At 38.9% G+C, this 18,520-nt stretch overlaps 1 protein-coding gene across 5 annotated transcripts in view; it reads right to left on the bottom strand.

The window, feature by feature from the left end:
• Positions 1–18,520, bottom strand: part of LOC126183319 (sarcolemmal membrane-associated protein-like) — a 285,047-nt gene that overhangs the window by 162,126 nt on the left and 104,401 nt on the right. For all 5 annotated transcript variants that reach the window (XR_007536720.1, XM_049925175.1, XM_049925177.1 and 2 more), the window contains exons 5-6: positions 15,233–15,299; positions 3,787–3,862 (exon numbers count right to left, since the gene is read on the bottom strand). Coding sequence is in view for 4 of the 5 variants with exons in the window: in XM_049925175.1 (XP_049781132.1) it covers positions 3,787–3,862; positions 15,233–15,299 (143 nt within the window). In the remaining variant the exon portion in view is untranslated. The remainder of the gene's footprint in view (positions 1–3,786; positions 3,863–15,232; positions 15,300–18,520) is intronic.

Below are 18,520 nucleotides of genomic sequence, written 5' to 3'. Positions count from 1 at the left end.
ACAGTGTACACTGAAGTATATTCACAAATAAAATGTCAACAAGTCAATTTTTACACTAATAAAACTAGTCTTCATTCTAAGACATTAGCCCAACGATCTTGCAATCATACAGATCCTTGAAAGGAACAAAAGTAATCAACAAAACAATCTCTGATACTTTTGCCACTATTATTCCCTTTTGTCCCATGTGCAGGAATACTCCCCATACTGCATGTAAGTGAGCCATCAAAACTGTAACCATCATGTTGTCTCACAAAATTGTGAAGTACACAACATGCTTGAACAACACTATCTGCCACATTCACAATAACATCAACTAGATGATGAAATGTTCTCTATTTATTACATAAAACACCAAATGCACATTCTACATAATGTGGTGAGGTTAGTCTGTAGTTGGAAAGTTTTTGTGAATTAGTCAGGTTTTTTGCAGACGGCCTCATTAAGGTGTCACTCATTGTGAAAGCCTAATCAGCTACGAACACATAAGGTATTTTCAGTCCACATTTATCACTCAGAAGTGGTGAAGCAACTGGAAAATTTAGAGTTTGATTGCAATTTTTTTTTATCATCTTCTTCAGTAGCTTTGAATATATTACGGTCTCCTTGATGACCAAATGACACAACGTCTATGAATCTGAAACAATAACTGCTATCTGCTATGGCCATCAGTAGAAAAGAAAAGTACGTTTTGTAATTGTAATTTTCGCGGTCTGATCTGCAAGGTTTAACAATTCTGACGTGTCTTCCATCTATGGATCCCACACATTGAGGGAAGTTTGCTGTTTTCTCATACTGCTTGCTAATGTTCTTACACTCTTTTGTGGTCAGTTGTTTCATGTATTCCTCTTTCAGCATCTGCCAAATGACAATGCCTGTGCCTCTAACGCCAAAAATTATAGACTGGCCGAGAAATTCAAAATGTACAGAAAGCACTGAACTCCTAATCGCTAGATATCAGTGAAATTTGATCTGATCCATTAAAAATGGTTGATGGAAGCCTTCAGATTTTCTTTTTATTAATTTTTTGCATGAAGCATTTTGGGAAATCAGTCCCATTTTCAGGTGTGTTTTCTGTGTACTATGCCATTTATTCATGATATTGAAATGGGTGATGTGCTGATTGTTCTATTGTCTTTACCGTAATGCATAAAAGCACATGCAATTTTTAATTAACGATCGATTTTAATATACAGACCAATTAAAAATTGTGCATGTTTTTATACATTACAGTAAAGACAACAAAACAACGCAGCACTTCACACATGTGAAACATCACAAATAACTGACATATCAAAAAGAAAAAAAATCAACAGAAAATAAGAACAGTTCCCAGAAACATGTTGTGCAGAATATAAATAAAAAGAACATTGTGACTGGCAGCAGAAACCTTATTTCATAAACAAAACTGCAAAGTTATTTCATTTTGAGTAGCAACTATTAAATAAGCCGCAAATAAGTACATAAATCTGAAACACTTTTATTCACGATCTTTTAGGGATACAAGTACAGAAAAAGATGGTGAAGTATAAAAGACTCATACATGAAATATGTGAAAAACCAATGAAGTGGCGATTCTGAAACATCCAGCAGACCACATGTATTTTACAAACAGATGTCTTTCCTTGAAGGAACGTTTCAACAAATGATGGAAGTGAGAATCAAACAGCATTATTGTTGGATGTATAATTTCAATGGTTGAGCTGTAGCAGCTGTTTCTATTAACTTAATATGAAATAATATTCCGTTATATTATATAAAAATTATAATGTTTTCAGAATTTGTGGGAATATGAATACCAAAGTGATCAGATTACAGTGACACCTGAACCTCCATCAGCAGGGAGTATGCTCTGACAAAAATGTAAGAAAAGGAAACAAGATTCATTTGAGGAGGAAATTGTGTAAGTGTTAAAAGGACTCTAGCACAATCTATGTCTCACATGCCTGATGTGGATGACATGTTTCTCTTGTCACAATGTCCTGTGATTAGGAAACTGAAATTGCAGGACAAATTTGACTTCTAATTTACATTTATTCAGCTTTTAAAATCTTATGAAATTCCCACGCCTTCCTCTTCACCAAGTGGCAGCGCAGTTAAACAGCCTGCAGTACAACACTACGTAAGTTGTGTTGAACTGCAGGCTGCCACTCGGTGAAGAGGAAGGCGTGGGGATTGCAAGTGCAGAACAATTTTTTGTTACACTTTTTGAGCATTAATTATATTTTGTAAATTCTTTGGGTTCAGGGGTCTAACATTATGCACTAATATTAATTAAAATAATTTTAGCAATCGGACACAAGGATTAGTAAATAAAAAATATAATGTTTCTAAATGTAACCGCAAGTTTTCCTTCTATACTGATACATTCCCTCATGGATGTGTTCCTTTTGGAAACTCTGGCTCCGACCATGCTCAAAAGCATTTCAAATGAGTTAACAGATATCCTATAGTATTCAAAAAACTTGACTGGATTTGCTTTCAGTTTACTTTCCCTTTGTCGATCTCTCGCTCAACATCAGATGAATCCAGTCTTTTTTTCTCATTTCGCAATTTCCGATGCCTGTGGACAACTATCACGGCACATAACGTAAGGACCGCATTCTTATTTAATGAAATTTCACTCATAGTTGTAACTGCACACAGGAGTTGTTGCCACAGCTTGCACCAATGCACTACTGATGGGATTTCCCTAGGCCTCACACCGAGTGAGAAAAGTGCCCATCTAGCCAGTACTGACGTGTTGCATGAATTAAGTCACAGACGCGTATTAAAAACATGCTTGTGTGGCCCTAGCCTAAAGGTGTGTAGTTTCTTAGTATAGTGTGTAACACAGAAGATGTAGAAGTCTCTTACTGAAATAAGCAAGATGATGACATGACCTTCAGAAGCCACAATAACTTGAAGCCCCTCTTTAAAAGAGTGAACGGTGTTTAGTTTCTTTTCCCAATTTGGAAAGCAACTTACCAGTCACACTAGCAACTTGGTAAGCAATGAGAAATTCATCGGCCAACTGTGTAACTATATACACCGGCAAAATGAAAACAGTAGTCAGATGCATTCTTCTGAGAAACTGGCCCCACAAAATAAGGAGCTTCTTAAACACAGGCAAGGAAGCAGTGATTTCTTGGTGGATATTTACAGAACACTTTACCGTTTTGTTTACTGTCTTTCTTCCCATATACCACCACTTAGAAGCAGAAGCAGAGTGGAGAAGAAGATGACACGAGCTGCTGGTTTTCATTATTTGATTACTCTTCATACAGGTTCATTTCTGGCAATATTTCCCTGTAACCATGGTTACCAAGTGACTTTGCTCTTTCTATTAAACATTTTTCAACTTCCAATACCTCTCATTCTACGCATATTTATTTTGCTTTATCATCTTTGTAAATGAAACTTCAAAGACATAGTAAACAATTTCCTCAAAAAGTGCAGCTATTTTAATATCCCAACAATACTATCAGAATTTCATTACTATTTACATTATATCTCACTTATATATATATATATATATATAAGAACTAGAAACTGTTCACATGATACAGTATTTCATGAAATGAATTTGCTGTTCATCGTATTTTTTTTTACTTTTCTAACAGATAAAACACATGGAAATCACATACATTTTTATTTAAAGTTACAATGAGAGAGAGAGAGAGAGAGAGAGAGAGAGAGAGAGAGAGAGAGAGAGAGGGGAGAGAGAGAGAGAGAGAGAGGGGAGAGAGAAAGAGAGAGAGAGAGAGAGAGAGAGAGAGAGAGAAAATATAAAATGTTTTTGACAACCTGTAAGTACTGGTTGAGCTGGTACAGATCTTCAAGTGGAACCACTCCAATAGAGCTCACAACTGATGTTGAGGAACTGTAAATAACAAAAAAACATAGTGTACATACTAATACAATTTGGACCATAAGCAATACTCAAATCTACTACCAAGTAGGTGGGATACTCAGAGGACAGTGGTGCAACTATGAGATTTACTTTTAGCCCTAGGAGCTCCAAATTATTTTAGGTTACATGGAGCACCACCCAAAGGCAAAATCTGCCCATGTTACGAGGGCTATTCAGAAGTAGGGAACATTCCCATCTGACGCCGATTGCGTATATGCTCAGCAGCTCCGTCGGCATCCATCTGTGACAATGGGAACATCTCTGTGCATCTGGTTTTTTCAATATTTGAATTTGAAATGTGTACTGAAATCGAAAATCCCGCCTGTTGTGAGGTGCAGTCTGTGATACAGTTTTTGTTGGCAAAAAACCTAAAACCTATAGAAATTTATCATGAACTGTACAAAGTGTACGGAAACAACGTAATGAGTGAATGTTCTGTACAGAAATGGTGCATTCGGTTTAAAAATGGCCGAACCAACATTCATGATGAAGAGAAGAGTGGACGCCCGGGCATTGCGACTGACGATCTTGTTGCTAAAGTTGATGAAATGATTCGTGAAAACCATCACTTCACACTGAGCTTTCGATTTCTTTTCCACAAGTTTCATGGACTTCGTTGTTTGAAATTGTCACTTGAAAGCTAGTCTACCACAAATTTTGTTTTTGCACGAGAATGCCCAACCTCACACGGCAAACCGCACTGAAGAACTCCTTAATTCATTCAAATGGGAAATTCTTTCTCATCCACCCTACAGCCTCGATCTTGCACCAAGCAACTTCCACTTGTTTCCCTAAATGAAGAACTGGCTTGCAACGCAGCGCTTTGATGACGACGTGGAACTCAAGGCAGCCGTGATTCACTGGCTGAAGTCTCAGGCAGCAGAATTTTATGACGAAGGTCTTTCAAAGCTTGTCCACCGGTATGATAAGTGCCTCAACGTGTTTGGTGACTATGTGGAAAAGTAGTATGTCAGTCGCTCTTTAAGATTTATATAATAAAATGTATTTCTTGTACTTAATCTTTTTTAATGCCAAAACATTCCCTAATTTATGAATAGCCCTCGTACAATAGGCTACAAATCTTGTAATACATATTTATTTTAAGTGATTGTGTTTCCAATGTGAGATCAGTTTCAGAGTACTCAGTAACATTATAACTAAAAGCACAATGTTTGGAACATACAGGGTGCTCAAAAATGTATAAGCTAATATGCTATTTTCTCTGGTAAAAGGTGTAACAAGCAAAAGTGATAAAAATCTGGACAATGAAAGTTTTTAGTATATACACACAAATTCCGAACTTGAACATACAGGCTGTTCAAAATTTTTATTCACTCTTTGATCTAATAACTGAATAATACATTTTTTTCCTCGATGAAAAGTTTCAAAAACAAAAATAAAAAAACTTGCACAAAAATAAGTTACAGTATATTGAAAACTTTCAAGAAACACTCTTCAGTAGGAGAGAATGTAGTCATTTACAGATGATTCTGAATGACTCTTATATAGATTGCGACAAACTCCATATTCAGAGGAGTTTATGTATATGAACAAACAAATGAAGATAGTATATAAAGGTAATAGAGAAGTAGCCATGAATTTACTTTAAGAAATAGAAGTTTTCTGGATGAATTACTGTAGTTACCGCACGTGAGGGTTGCCAAATAAAATTTTGGCATAGTTTGAATTATGGTCAGGGGTAACACCAACCCAGGGCAAAAGATGTCCTCGAGTATAGAAGTTGTATTTCTAATTTCCAATTTTTAACATTTTAACCATATGTTGTGAGAGAGTGAATGCTTTTTTCTACATCTAAAGATGGACTCTGTTTGATAGCTTAGCCTACTTTAAATTTTCTTTTATATGTGCCTATATACTGCTCCTCATCTCCAATATTTAGCGATTATCAATCTATCCTGTTTCATATTACTATTATTCCATCCTGGATTTTAAACTGTTTAACTATTTCCAATGTTACTTTCATGCACGTTTAACTCACTGCTGATCCTCTAACAATGTATGCCTCAATAAGTGCCAGATGACAAATCCAAAGATCTCCGGTTCTAGCCCCAGTCAATCCTACGACTTTTCTTCTCTCGCCACTTCTTTCACCTCTGGCAATGATTTGCTAATGTGAAACATGCCATGTTGCAGCAAGGTTTAGAGTTCCCATCAGAGCGTTGGTCTCATGTAACTGGCAGAGTAAGTTTGTTTAAAGGTCAGAGGAATGCAAGGGCATACCACCTCCAATAGGATAATGCTTAGTAAAGTGCTAGAGTTTTCAAACCAATCCTAACATTGATGAAAGGTTTACATTACCTTGCCTCTAACAGTGAAAATTAGTTCCAATGAACAATACAAGCTTTCACACTAGGAAATTTTATTAAAAGAAAGATTTTTAGAAAAATGGACAGTTATGTCTGCTCTGAAGTAAGATCTTGTCTTAATTTTCAATAATTCTTCCAATAACATAACAATATACATTTAAATAACTATCATACATGAAGCACACCATCAAACAGCAGATTCTGCAAGTCAGCTTATAACACTACAGCACAGTACTGCATACTTAGCAGATTAAAACAGTGGAAACTCTACATCGGAATATCAACAATATAGGAAAAAATAGACCGCTATTCACTGTAAAGATGACATGTTGAGTTGCAGACAGGCACAATGAAAAAACTGTTACACATTTAGCTTTCAGCCAAAGCCTTCTTTAGAAAAGGACGGACGGACGGACGGGTGCGCGTGCACACACCACACCACACAAGCAAGCATATCTCATACACATGACCAGCATCTCTAGCAGTTTAGTCTGAGCTGCCAGAGAGGCAGTCGTGTGCATGAGGTGTGCTTGTTCGTGTGAATTAATGTGAGTGTGCTTCCTTTTCTGAAAAAAGCTTTGGGTGAAAGCTAAATCCGTAACAGCCTTTTCGTTCTGGCTGTCTGCAACTCAACATGTCATCTTTATGGTGAGCAGCAATCTATCTTTTTCCTATATTGCTGATACTTAGCACATTATTTCTTATTAAATTTTTGAAGTTATTCTTTGAACACAAATTCATATATTTCGATATTTTGTTGTCAATGGTAACTTTAAAGTAATCTAACTGTAAACTATTGAAAATAATGTTGCAAAGGTTGTAGGAAGCGAATTGGCAATGTCAAAGTCTTTGCAGTATAAGGGGTATTCAAAAAGAAATGAGCTGGAGGCATAATGTTAGATGTATTGACCCTTGTTGTTGAGACACTTGTTCTACTGTGACACAAGGCAATGAATGGCTGTCTAATAAAATTCCCGGGGCTGCAATGTTAACCAGTTCCGCTCGTACAGCTGGACGTCTTTGTCCGAGGTGAATCGTTTGCCCCCTCAGAGCCTTTTTAAGGGGACCATAAATGGCATAATCACAGGAAGCGAACTCTGGACCGTATGGAGGGTGGCCGAGAGACTAGCATTCGAATTTCTGCAGAAGTGCCGTGACTGTAGGCCGTATGAGGCTTTGCATTGTTGTGGAGCAGACTGGCTCCAAGGGTGAGACTACCTGGTCATTTTGATTTGATCACTTGGCGAAGGGTGGTCAAGGTTTGTGAGTAACGCTGGGCATTCACTGTTGACCCTTGCTGCAGGAAGTGAATCAGAAGGTGGCCATCTAGGTCAAAGAACGTCAGCATAAGGGCAAATGATCCACCTCAGACAATGACGTCCAGCTGTCAGCAGTACGTGCGGAACTGGTTAACATCGCAGCCCCGGGGATTTTATGAGACAGCCATTCACTGCCTTGTGCCACAGTGGAACAAGTGTCTCAACAGCCAGGGTCAATACTTCTAACATACACGTACTGGTTTCTGTAATTATGCCCCTGGCATGTTTCTTTTTGAACACCCCTTATATGTAACAACCAAAGTTTGTCTGACTGGCTCTAACATCTGTGGTATGCGAGAGTGCAAGTAAGGAGTTACAAGTTAACAGTGGACCAGGTCAAACATAAAAAGTGCCTGCAAGTGTGTGTGCAAGGAAGTACATACAGTGTGGTGAATGGGATATGTGGCTAGGTGGTGGTGATATAACAAGCAGGTAGTTGTATGGGCCACATTACTATGAGTATTCAAGGGAAAGTTTTAAGAGGATTATTGGAAGAAGTTTACTGTGCAACCAAATATATTAAAAAAATTGCTCATAACTGGAAGAAAAGCCTGTTGCCTAATAACTGTTACTGCCAAACCATTATTTTGCACCAGCAGCAGCTCTTCCTCAAATTAAGACTGTGCCATTTCAGACATATAAAATGTATAAGACCTACCAGTGCATTAGAATCTGTTTATTGAGTAATACAGTATTGCTGTAAACTATAATCCTCATCCAGTGTTAATGATTCTTCCACATCATTACTACCAAAATTTAAATTTTGCTATTCCAACAAAAAGATGAGTAATAATAGTTAGCTAATGGTATTATTTCAACATTGTAATTGAACTGCATTCAATATCCATTTGAAATGAAATTTTATTGAAGATCAGAAACTATTATCTGACAAAGTAAAGGTTTATACTCTCTTTTAAAAGTGATTCAATTCTGTTGATTTGCTGTGTGATCTTGACTTTCGTATTTTCAGTGTTGGCTTATTTAATTTCTGCTAATTGTGACATCATTTTGAAATTAAACAGGGCAGCAACCATTTTACTTCATTAAACAACTACAGTTTCAGAAAAATTTCCATTTCCTAGATAATAACAAATACATTAACTGATAAAATTAATTGATGTACATAATTACACATTCTGTTTCCAATCATTACTAATGCAGTACATTTCTTTATCATTATAACAATCAGTAGTATACTTGACTGCATTCTGTCGGTGCACATTCCTCACAATCAATAACTTATCTGGACTTTAGGTAAAACACGTCATTTATATACTGTAGGACTGTAGTTACATGTCGATTAGTTGCAAACTGAGTTTTTATTTTTGGAAGTTGGAACAGAAAGTAATTCATGTACTAAAGCTACTTATACTTCATTGAAAAAATGTACCCTTCTGTGGTGATGAGTTTAAGGAATGACTACCACAGTTATAAAATTTTATGTCTTGCATGAAACACACATTTCTTAAAATAAGCTTAACAGCCTGGGAACTTATAAGAAGCATCACAGACTAACAAGCGGCGGTCACAATGTTGGGATCACAAATGTACTTCAGCCTTTGTACAGCATTAGTAGGCCATACACAACATAATGTGCAAGTAGTAAGGTGCAATAATCTGGCAATTCTGAGAAAATTGCAAGAGAAGTTTTACACTTCTATTATGTAACTTATGGATCTGTGTGAAGGTGCAGGCCTTAAGAATTCATTCTGGTGAAGTGGTTAGCGTTTGTGTGTTGCAAGGAGGTCACAGACAAGGCAACTGTTCAAATTCTGCTAACACGTACTTTTTAATCTATATTTTTTTTCATTACTGGTCACAGTGTTTAAATTACTTTTGTAACAGAAGCATACATCCTGTGATATTCAAAAAATTTGCACTTATGCTATTCGTTCTTGCTACATTAGCAACGTCTCACGTTAACTGCAAAATGAGGCCTGCCTCTGTGTTTGTGGGTCGAAGTGTCGAGGTGCAAAGTAGTTCCAAGTACCTTACCAGACAGCACATACAAGGGATTTCACAAATCACAACAGGCATAAATTTCCAGGAAAACTAAATGTTTCTTCATTTACTTGTCCATAGTCATAGATATGTTTGTTCTAGTAATTAAATTTAACTAAAAATAGTAAGTAATCAAATAACATGAAAATCACTAAAACTTCAGGCAAATACACGTGGCTTTTTTTAAAAAAAAAAATTACGTTACCTGTCAAATGTCACAAGTTACATAATTACGTTGAAGCAGGACTAACTGTCACCGCATACAGGTTCATCTTATGAAACTAACACTATTCATTTGACCACCATGAATTCTAATGTCCGGCACCTTCGCACATGTACCTCAGGTACATAGTAGATGCGTAAAACTTTTCTTGTGATTTTCTCACAATTGCCAGAATTGTGCACCTTACTACTTGCGAATTATGTAGTTTTAATGGCCTACTAAAGGTGTACAAAGTTTGAAGCAAATCTGTGAGCCCAGCGTTGTGACCTCCCCTTGTAAGTGTAACAACAACTGAACACTCATTTAATAATAATAATAATAATAATAATACCAATTTGTATTTACTAATTATTTTATCAGAGAATTCCACATCCACATCTACAGTGCTACTCTGCAAGTCACACTTAAGTGCCAGGCAGAGGGTTCATCAACCCACCTTCATGATAATTGTCTATTATTCCGCTCTCAAACAGTGTGAAAAAAAAAAAAAAAAAAAAAAAAAAAAAAAAAAAAAAAAAAAAAAAACCACCTATATCTTTCCATGTCAGATCTTGTTCCCCTTGTTTTATTATGATGATCACTTCAACCTACGTAGGCTGGCACATCAAAATATTTTTGCATTCAGAGAAGAAAGTTGGAGATTGAAATCTTTTACGAAAATCCCATCGCAATGAAAAATGCCTTTATTTTAACAATGTCCACCTGAAATCCTGTACCATGCCCATGAAACACACTCCCCTATTCCTCGATAATACAAAATGTGCTGCCCTTCTTTGAACTTTCTCAATGTACTCTGATGATCCTATCTGATAAGCATCCCACAATGCGCAGCAGTACTCCAAATGAGACGTGTAGGCAGTCTCTTTACCAGATCTGTTGCATTTTCGAAGTGTTCTGCCCATAAAACAAAGTCTTCGGTTCACCTTCCCCACAACATTTTCTGTGTGTTCTTTCCAATTTAAGTTGCTTGTAATTGTAATTCCTAAGTATTTAGTTGAACTTGTTGCTTTTGGCTCCGATCAATTTACCATGAAATGGAAGTTTAACAGATTCCTTTTAGCACTCATGTGGAGGACCTTCCACTTTTCATTACTTAGGTCAAAATGTCAATTTTCGCACAATACAGGTATCTTTCCTAAATTGTTTTGCAATCTGTTTTGATCTTCTGATGTCTTTACTAGACCCCAGAGTTCTCCATACATTCCATTCCCCCAGTGGTACTATTCCCACATAGCCCTCAGAAGAACCTCAAGTATTAGTGTTCAGAAATCGTAGGAGTAAACATCAATGATAATGAAAGAGTGAATGAGGCCTGCTCAGGTACCCTAATGGTTCAGATGATTTCTCAGGATAAACAAGATGTGTGGACTCAACTTGTGGTTTGGCACTGGTTTTCAGTTGTCAGTGTGCATTTTACTGTTGAGAGTGGAAAATCCAGGATGGAATGTAATAATATCATGAAAACGAAAGTTGCTACTCGCCATAATGTGGAGATGTTGAGTCGCAGATAGACACGACAAAAAGACTGTCACAAATAAGGCCTCACTCAAAAATAGGCAACACTCACTCACTCACTCACTAAATCAATCTCTCTCTCTCTCTCTCTCTCTCTCTCTCTCTCTCTCTCTCTCTCTCTCCCCCCCCCCCCCCCCTCTCTCAAATGCAACTCGCCCACACGACTGCAGTCTCAGGCAACTGGCGCCACACTGCGAGCACCAGCTCCAGTGCATAATGGAAGTAGGGACTGTGTGGGCGTAAGGAGGAGGCTGGGTCGGAGAGGGGGAGGGATAGTAGGATGGGGGTGGCAGACAGTGAAGTGCTGCAGGTTAGACGGAGGGCAGGCAAAAGGTGGTTGGGAGGGGGGGGGGGGGTAGCAGAAAGGGAGAGAAGTAAGACGAACGACTGGGTGCAATGGTGAAATGAGTGCTGTGTAGTGCCGAAACGGGAACAGGGAAGGGGCTGGATGGGTGAGGACAATGTCTAACGAGGGTTGAAGCCAGGAGTGTTACAGGAATGTAGAATATGTTGCACGGAAAGTTCCCACCTGCGCATTTCAGAAAAGCTGGTGTTGGTGGGAAGGATCCATATGGCACAGGCTGTGAAGTAGTCATTGAAATGAAGGCTGTCATGTTTGGCACCATGCTCAGCAACAGGGTGGTCCACTTGTTTCTTGGGTGGCCATTCATGCGGACAGATAGCTTGTTGGTTGTCATGCTCACATAGAATGTAGCACAGTGCTTGCAGCTTAGCTTGTAGATCACATGACTGGTTTCACAGGTAACACTGCCTGTGATGAGATAGGTTATTTTAGTGACCGGACTGGAGTAGGTGGTGGTGGTGGTGGTGGTGGTGGTATGTATGCGACAGCTCTTGCATCTACGTCTATTACAGGGGTACGAGCCACGAGATAAGGGGTTGGGCGCAGGGGATGTGTAGGGATGGATGAGTATATTATGTAGATTTGGTGGCAGCGGAATACCACTGTGGGGTGGGAGGGGTCAGACCGATAGTGGACAGGACATTTCTCATTTCACGGCACGATGAGAGGTAGTCGAAACCCTGGCGGAGAAGGTAATTCAGTTGCTCCAGTCCTGGGTGGTACCAAGTTATGAAGGGAACGCTCCTCTGATCAGATGGGACTTTGGGAGGTGGTGCGAGTCTGGAAAGATAAGGCATGGGAGGATAATTACGGTCTTTGAAGGCTTCAGTGAGATCCTTGGTATATTTTGAGAGGGACCACTCGTCACTGCAGATGCGATGACCATGGGTGGCTAGGCTGTATGGAAGGAACTTCTTGGTATGGCATGGGTGGCAGCTATCAAAGTGGAGGTATTGCTGGTGGTTAGTAGGTTTGATGTGGACGGAGGTACTGAGGTAGCCATCTTTGAGGTGGAGGTCAATATCTAGGAAGGTAGCTTGTCGGATTGAGTAGGACAAGGTGAAGCAAATGGGGGAGAAGTTGAGGTTCTGGAGGAATGTGGATACGGTGTCCTCACCCTCGATCCAGACTGCAAAGATGTTATCAATGAATCTGAACCAGGTTAGGGATTAAGAATTCTGGATGTTTAGGAAGGATTCCTCTAAATGACCCCATGAATAGGTTGGCACAGGATGGTGCTATCGTGTGCCCATAGCCATCCACCAGATTTGTTTGTAGGTAATCCCTTCAAAGGAGAAGTAACTGTGGGTGAGGATACAGTTGGTCATGGCGACTAGGAAGGAGGTGGTTGGTTTGGAATCCATTGGGTGTTGGGAAAGGTAGTGTTCAACAGCAGTAAGGCCATGGGCATTGGGGATGTTGGTGTAAAGGGAGGTGGCATCAATAGTGACGAGCAGGGCACCGTGTAGTAAATGGATACCAACAGTGGAGAGCCGGTGGAGGAAACTGTTGGTATCTTTTATATAGGAAGGTAGGTTCTGGGTAATAGGTTGAAGGTGTTGGTCTATGAGAGCAGAGATTCTCTCAGTGGGGGCACAGTAACCAGCCACAATGGGGCATCCTAGGTGTTTGGGTTTATGGACTTTAGGGAGCATGCGTGACTGGAGATCCTGCTGGATTTCTGGAATGTTGTCACTGAGGCAAATTTTGTAGGTGGAAGTATCTGACAACTGGCAGAATCCTTCTGCCAGGTAATCCTTGTGTTTCAAAACAACAGTGGTGGAGCCTTTGTCCAAAGGTAGGATTATGAGGTCAGGATCAGTTTTTAGATGGTGGACTGTGGTTATTTCTGTGCATGTAAAGTTAGCTTGCATGTTGAGGGATTTAGGGAATGATGGTGAGGCATGGTTCGAGGTTAAGAAATTCTGGAATGTTAATAGGGGGTGTTTTGGGGGCAGTGGGGGGTGGATCACGCTTAGATGGAGGACGGAACTGGGTTAGGCAGGGTTCAACGTTCATCTTTGGTCGAGTCTGATGGGTAGGGTTGGTGGCGAAAAACTAGGGACCGGGAGAAGGAGAGAAGGTCTTTAACAAGTCCTGTATGACTTAATTTGGGAGCAGGGCAGAAGGTGAGGTCTTTGGAAAAGACTGATACCGGGTGATCAAAAAGTCAGTATAAATTTGAAAACTGAATAAATCAAGGAATAATGTAGATGGAGAGGTACAAATTGACACACATGCTTGGAATGACATGGGGTTTTATTAGAACCAAAAAAATACAAAAGTTCACAAAATGTCCAACAGATGGCGCTTCATCTAATCAGAATAGCAATAATTAGCATAACAAAGTACGACAAAGCAAAGATGATGTCACTTACGGGAAATGCTCAATATGTCCACCATCATTCTTCAACAATAGCTGTAGTCGAGGAATAATGTTGTGAACAGCACTGTAAAGCACGTCCGGAGTTATGGTGAGGCATTGGCGTCGGATGTTGTCTTTCAGCATCCCTAGAGGTGTCGGTGTGTCGGTCTATCACGATACACTTGCGACTTCAGGTAACCCCAAAGCCAATAATCGCATGGACTAAGGTCTGGGGACCTGGGAGGCCAAGCATGATGAAAGTGGCGGCTGAGCACATGATCATCATCAAACGACGCGCTCAAGAGATCTTTCACACGTCCAGCAATTGTTTTTGGTTCTAATAAAACCCCATGTCATTCCAAGCATGTGTGTCAATTTTTACCCCTCTATCTACATTATTCTGTGGTTTATTAGTAAGTTTTCAAATTTATACTGACTTTTTGATCACCCGGTATTTCTGTGGGGCTAAGGCTTCTGGAGCAAAGGTTCATGGCTGTGTTATGGGTCCATTTATATTTTCGATATCTAAAAGAATGAATGATCACATGCTAATAAAATGAGCTTCAAATTTTTTGGGACAAGAAATTAACCAAAAACTGGATTCAAAGAAGAGCAGGAAGAAATGCTTTTATAACCAAGTGTTGAGATTAGAAGGATTCCAAGGTACACGTGGTAAGAACAGGTGTGAAGTAGTCTAAAGGGAAAACTACAAATGAGAAGGGACTGAATTCAGCACACGGGCAATTAGGTGGACATTATGGAAAAAAGGGAGAAAATGTTTCACAACGTAAATACATTTTGCTATTTTGACTCAGTTCCAAATATTGTGCTCAAAGAGCGATAGCACTGCACACTTGCAAACAATTTAATACGGTGTCCACTTAAATGAGTTGTATGCTATTAATTTTGAAGCTATTCGGCAATGCTTTGGATACATAATTGTAATATATGGTTTTATTGTATCAACGATTATGATAGCAACAACAGTCACAAATATTGAGTTTTAAATTAAAAACAGCATATTCAACGAGTGTAGTTTTGAACTGTAGCTTATGGAAGCTTCGTATGAAGTATTAACAGCTACGTTAATAGTCATATAAAATCTGTCAAATTTATTTTGAAAAACAGCATTAATGGGGAATTTAATTATTATTATGTTTTAAATATATGAATCTTCCACACAATGTGACACAAAACATTTAGATATTGCTTTTATGAAAACATACCTTGCCTTCGCTTCCTTCCCATCGGGCAAGTAGAGTTTCAATGTAGCTACTATACAGCCGTGCGTCACTGGAAAACAAAAAATTTGTAATTATTGCCATCAATTTAAAATCTACAGTAACAATTACATACATAATTGACACAGTAGACTCCTACAAAATTAAAAATGCTCACAATACTACAAAATTCGATAGGAAGACTAGGACTGTATGCAGATTCTTAGTGACTGGACAAAAATTATGGAAACGCACATCTCCCATTCCTAGGTCTGTCTAGTGCATTGACTTGGTATGGCAGTGATTCAGTAAGTGAACAGATGAGTTATTTGACCATTCCATTTCATTTCAAAACATGGACAGTTACCAGATAAATGTAGGTGAACAGTCTTTACCATTAACAAATCTCTTTAGTACATAACTATACTGTGTCACAAAATCTGTTCAAACTCATTTAAAATTTCAGGTAAAGTTTGTCAAATCAACTTTGGTCACTACTTCTCCTATGACTGGAACCACTGTACTGCTGAAATATCACATACCTTTGGGTGTAAAGGAACATCATGGAGTAGTGAAAAATGCCTCTGATGCAGCCTTTCTAGATAAGGATCATTAACTGACTGTATTAGCAAACTGAATTGAGTCAACACATGGACGAATTCCACAAATGCACATTTCCATGAGCTGCAGAATCACTGCCTGCCATGTTGTGGCCTCAAAACAGAGATTCTCCAGTTCCTCTACTAGTAAACACAAACCAGTCTTTTGAATGGACATCCGATAGTTCCCACATTAAATTCTAATGTTACATTAAACAATGAGGCTCATTGATTGCTTCAGACAATTCTTATCAGTTGGTAAAGTAGTAGTGGTTAATCATTGCATTCTCCATGAAATATTACAATACTTTCAATGTTGTCCTCCCTTATGCAACTTAGTGTATCTTCACTGCATGTGTCTAAATAACAATACCTAAAAAGTAGGCAAGTCACTGGACGGTGATATGTATACTTATACCACTTTACTACGGGCACCCTCTCTCTTCTATCTGATCGATACAATGCTCATTCATCATTCTAAATAATCTGGAGGGCATGTTTTACATTTCTTCGTTTATTTATTTTCTTCAGTCTCCTCACATCTCACATTTCTGTTACTGCATGAATATTTCCTTATCAATATTGTTACAGTATATCTCAATATATTTAGTCTCTCCATTTTTCATTTTCTTTCGCTATTGTTCTGTTCCGATGGAAGCTAATTGTATTTATCAGAACAATTCAATAATCACTAGTCTTGTAGGTTTTCAGGTCTTCCCAGCGTGGCACTGTCATTTTGGAATATACGGTTTTCTGCTGGTAATTTCGATTGTGACACTTGCGATCTTTATCAGGTGCTCCCTGATGCTGAATCCAGTGTACAGCAGGTCCAGCATTTATGCTGACGTGGGGCTAGGCACACTGTCATCAGTCTAAGCTGTGCCATGCACTCTGTCCAAAGTACATGCCAGTCTGTAGCAGCATCCGTAGTATTTTCCAGCCATAGCTGATCCAACTGCTGTGTATGTACACTTCAGCTTTTGTCAGTTAATAATTTTGTCATTTGACATCCTGTTCCAGCTCTAAGTTGTACTGGGTGTTCAATCTTCTGTCTGCTGTCATTTAAGCTTTCCTGTGGACTATGCTGTTCTACTACCATAACCAGGCACGTCAGGTACTCTGTCTGATGTCCACACCTACTGGAGGTGGCTATCTGACTATTTTGTGGATACTGGTATTCAAATTGCAACTTGTTCTTGAAATGGCTGCCCTCGGGTACTTGGTAGCTGTGTGCCCTGCATTGGCTGGGTTGAGTTATTTGCTCTGTCAACCTTTTCAAAGTTATTCCCCCAGAGTTTGGACATTGTCTCCTTTGAGACTTTTGGTGATTGAGTGCCGGATTCCAGGAGCTGTGCTGACACCTTGTGTCATGGTTGATAATATTCTGTGTGACCTTTATTTAGATGGCTCCTTTAAAAACGCTATCCCAATATCTGAGTATATGTGTCAGAATCTTGACATCACCGTAATTCTTCCAATCACTTAGTTCCAAACAATGTTCTTCTATACCTGAGTTGGAACCTGTTTGAGTCTGGTGTGCCTTTGGTGCTCCTTGCACTTGCTTTCAGCGATCAAAGTATCACACTAGTACAATGCGGATCACTGGCAGAAAACCCAGTTTACCAAGATGATATTATTAGTCTTGTTTCAGATGCATAAATCAGTATTAGCACTGACTCATAATTTTATAGGTGCACATTTTTAATGCAGGACGTGTTCATAGGAGACCTTGAAATAGTCACGTTTTTCCACCCTGATTAATTAATTTCTAATTCACCCTGTGCACTTGCATGTTCTCTTACTGCTCCATTTTAAAACTTTCACTTTCTGCAACAGATGAACACCAACACAATATTCTCTCTGTCAGATGCAATTCCATTATCTCTTGTTACTTTCTCTCTTTCTATCATGCGTCTTACCATTACAATGAATGGCAGTGTGCTTTAAATGTGAATAACTGTAAACATTTCTGTAATCCTCAAATACAGTATTAACAGTATGCTGCTGGATACCGTCCTGTCAAATGTCTACACATAATAAGGTCAGTTGCAGGCAAGGTGAGGATCACTTTGGTTTATTGTGAGAGTTAGGAGAATGTGTAATGCACCTATAAAGAAGGTAACATCCTAAAGGTTTTTGTGGCCCATTCTGAAGTACTGCTTAAGTACTTGAGGCCCCCTGCAGGTTGTATAGAAAGAAAATATTGAAGCAATTGATGTACTGCTGGATTTCTGACTGATCACTTCAACCAGTACAACAATACCACAGAAATTCTGTGAGAACTTTAATGGGAATCCCTGGAAGGAACACAACATTCTTTAATGAAAATACTATTGAGAAAGTTTGGAGTGTCAATGTCTGAAGGACAGAGCATCAATTCTACGGTTTCCTACATAAATCTAACTTGAGGACCATACAGATAAGACAGATTTGGGCTTGTACAGAGCTATACAGGTAGTTATCATTCCCTCCTCCTTCCATTCACGAGTAGAAGAGGAATGGGAATGACAAGCAGTGGTGCAAAGTGTCATTGAACATATAATATAAATGTTCCAAATAAGTCTTCTGCTTTTTACCAGTAATTGGAGACAGTAACAGAGCTACTTAGAGCAGTATTGTAAATATTCCTGGACATCTATAGGATGCTTTCTGAAATCATCTTGTGAATCTCTGAATGTAGCTCCACTCACATGGT

Source organism: Schistocerca cancellata, chromosome 4 (genome assembly GCF_023864275.1).
Source record: "Schistocerca cancellata isolate TAMUIC-IGC-003103 chromosome 4, iqSchCanc2.1, whole genome shotgun sequence".
Lineage (NCBI taxonomy): Eukaryota > Metazoa > Arthropoda > Insecta > Orthoptera > Acrididae > Schistocerca > Schistocerca cancellata.
This window is presented reverse-complemented; position numbering and strand designations above follow the sequence as displayed.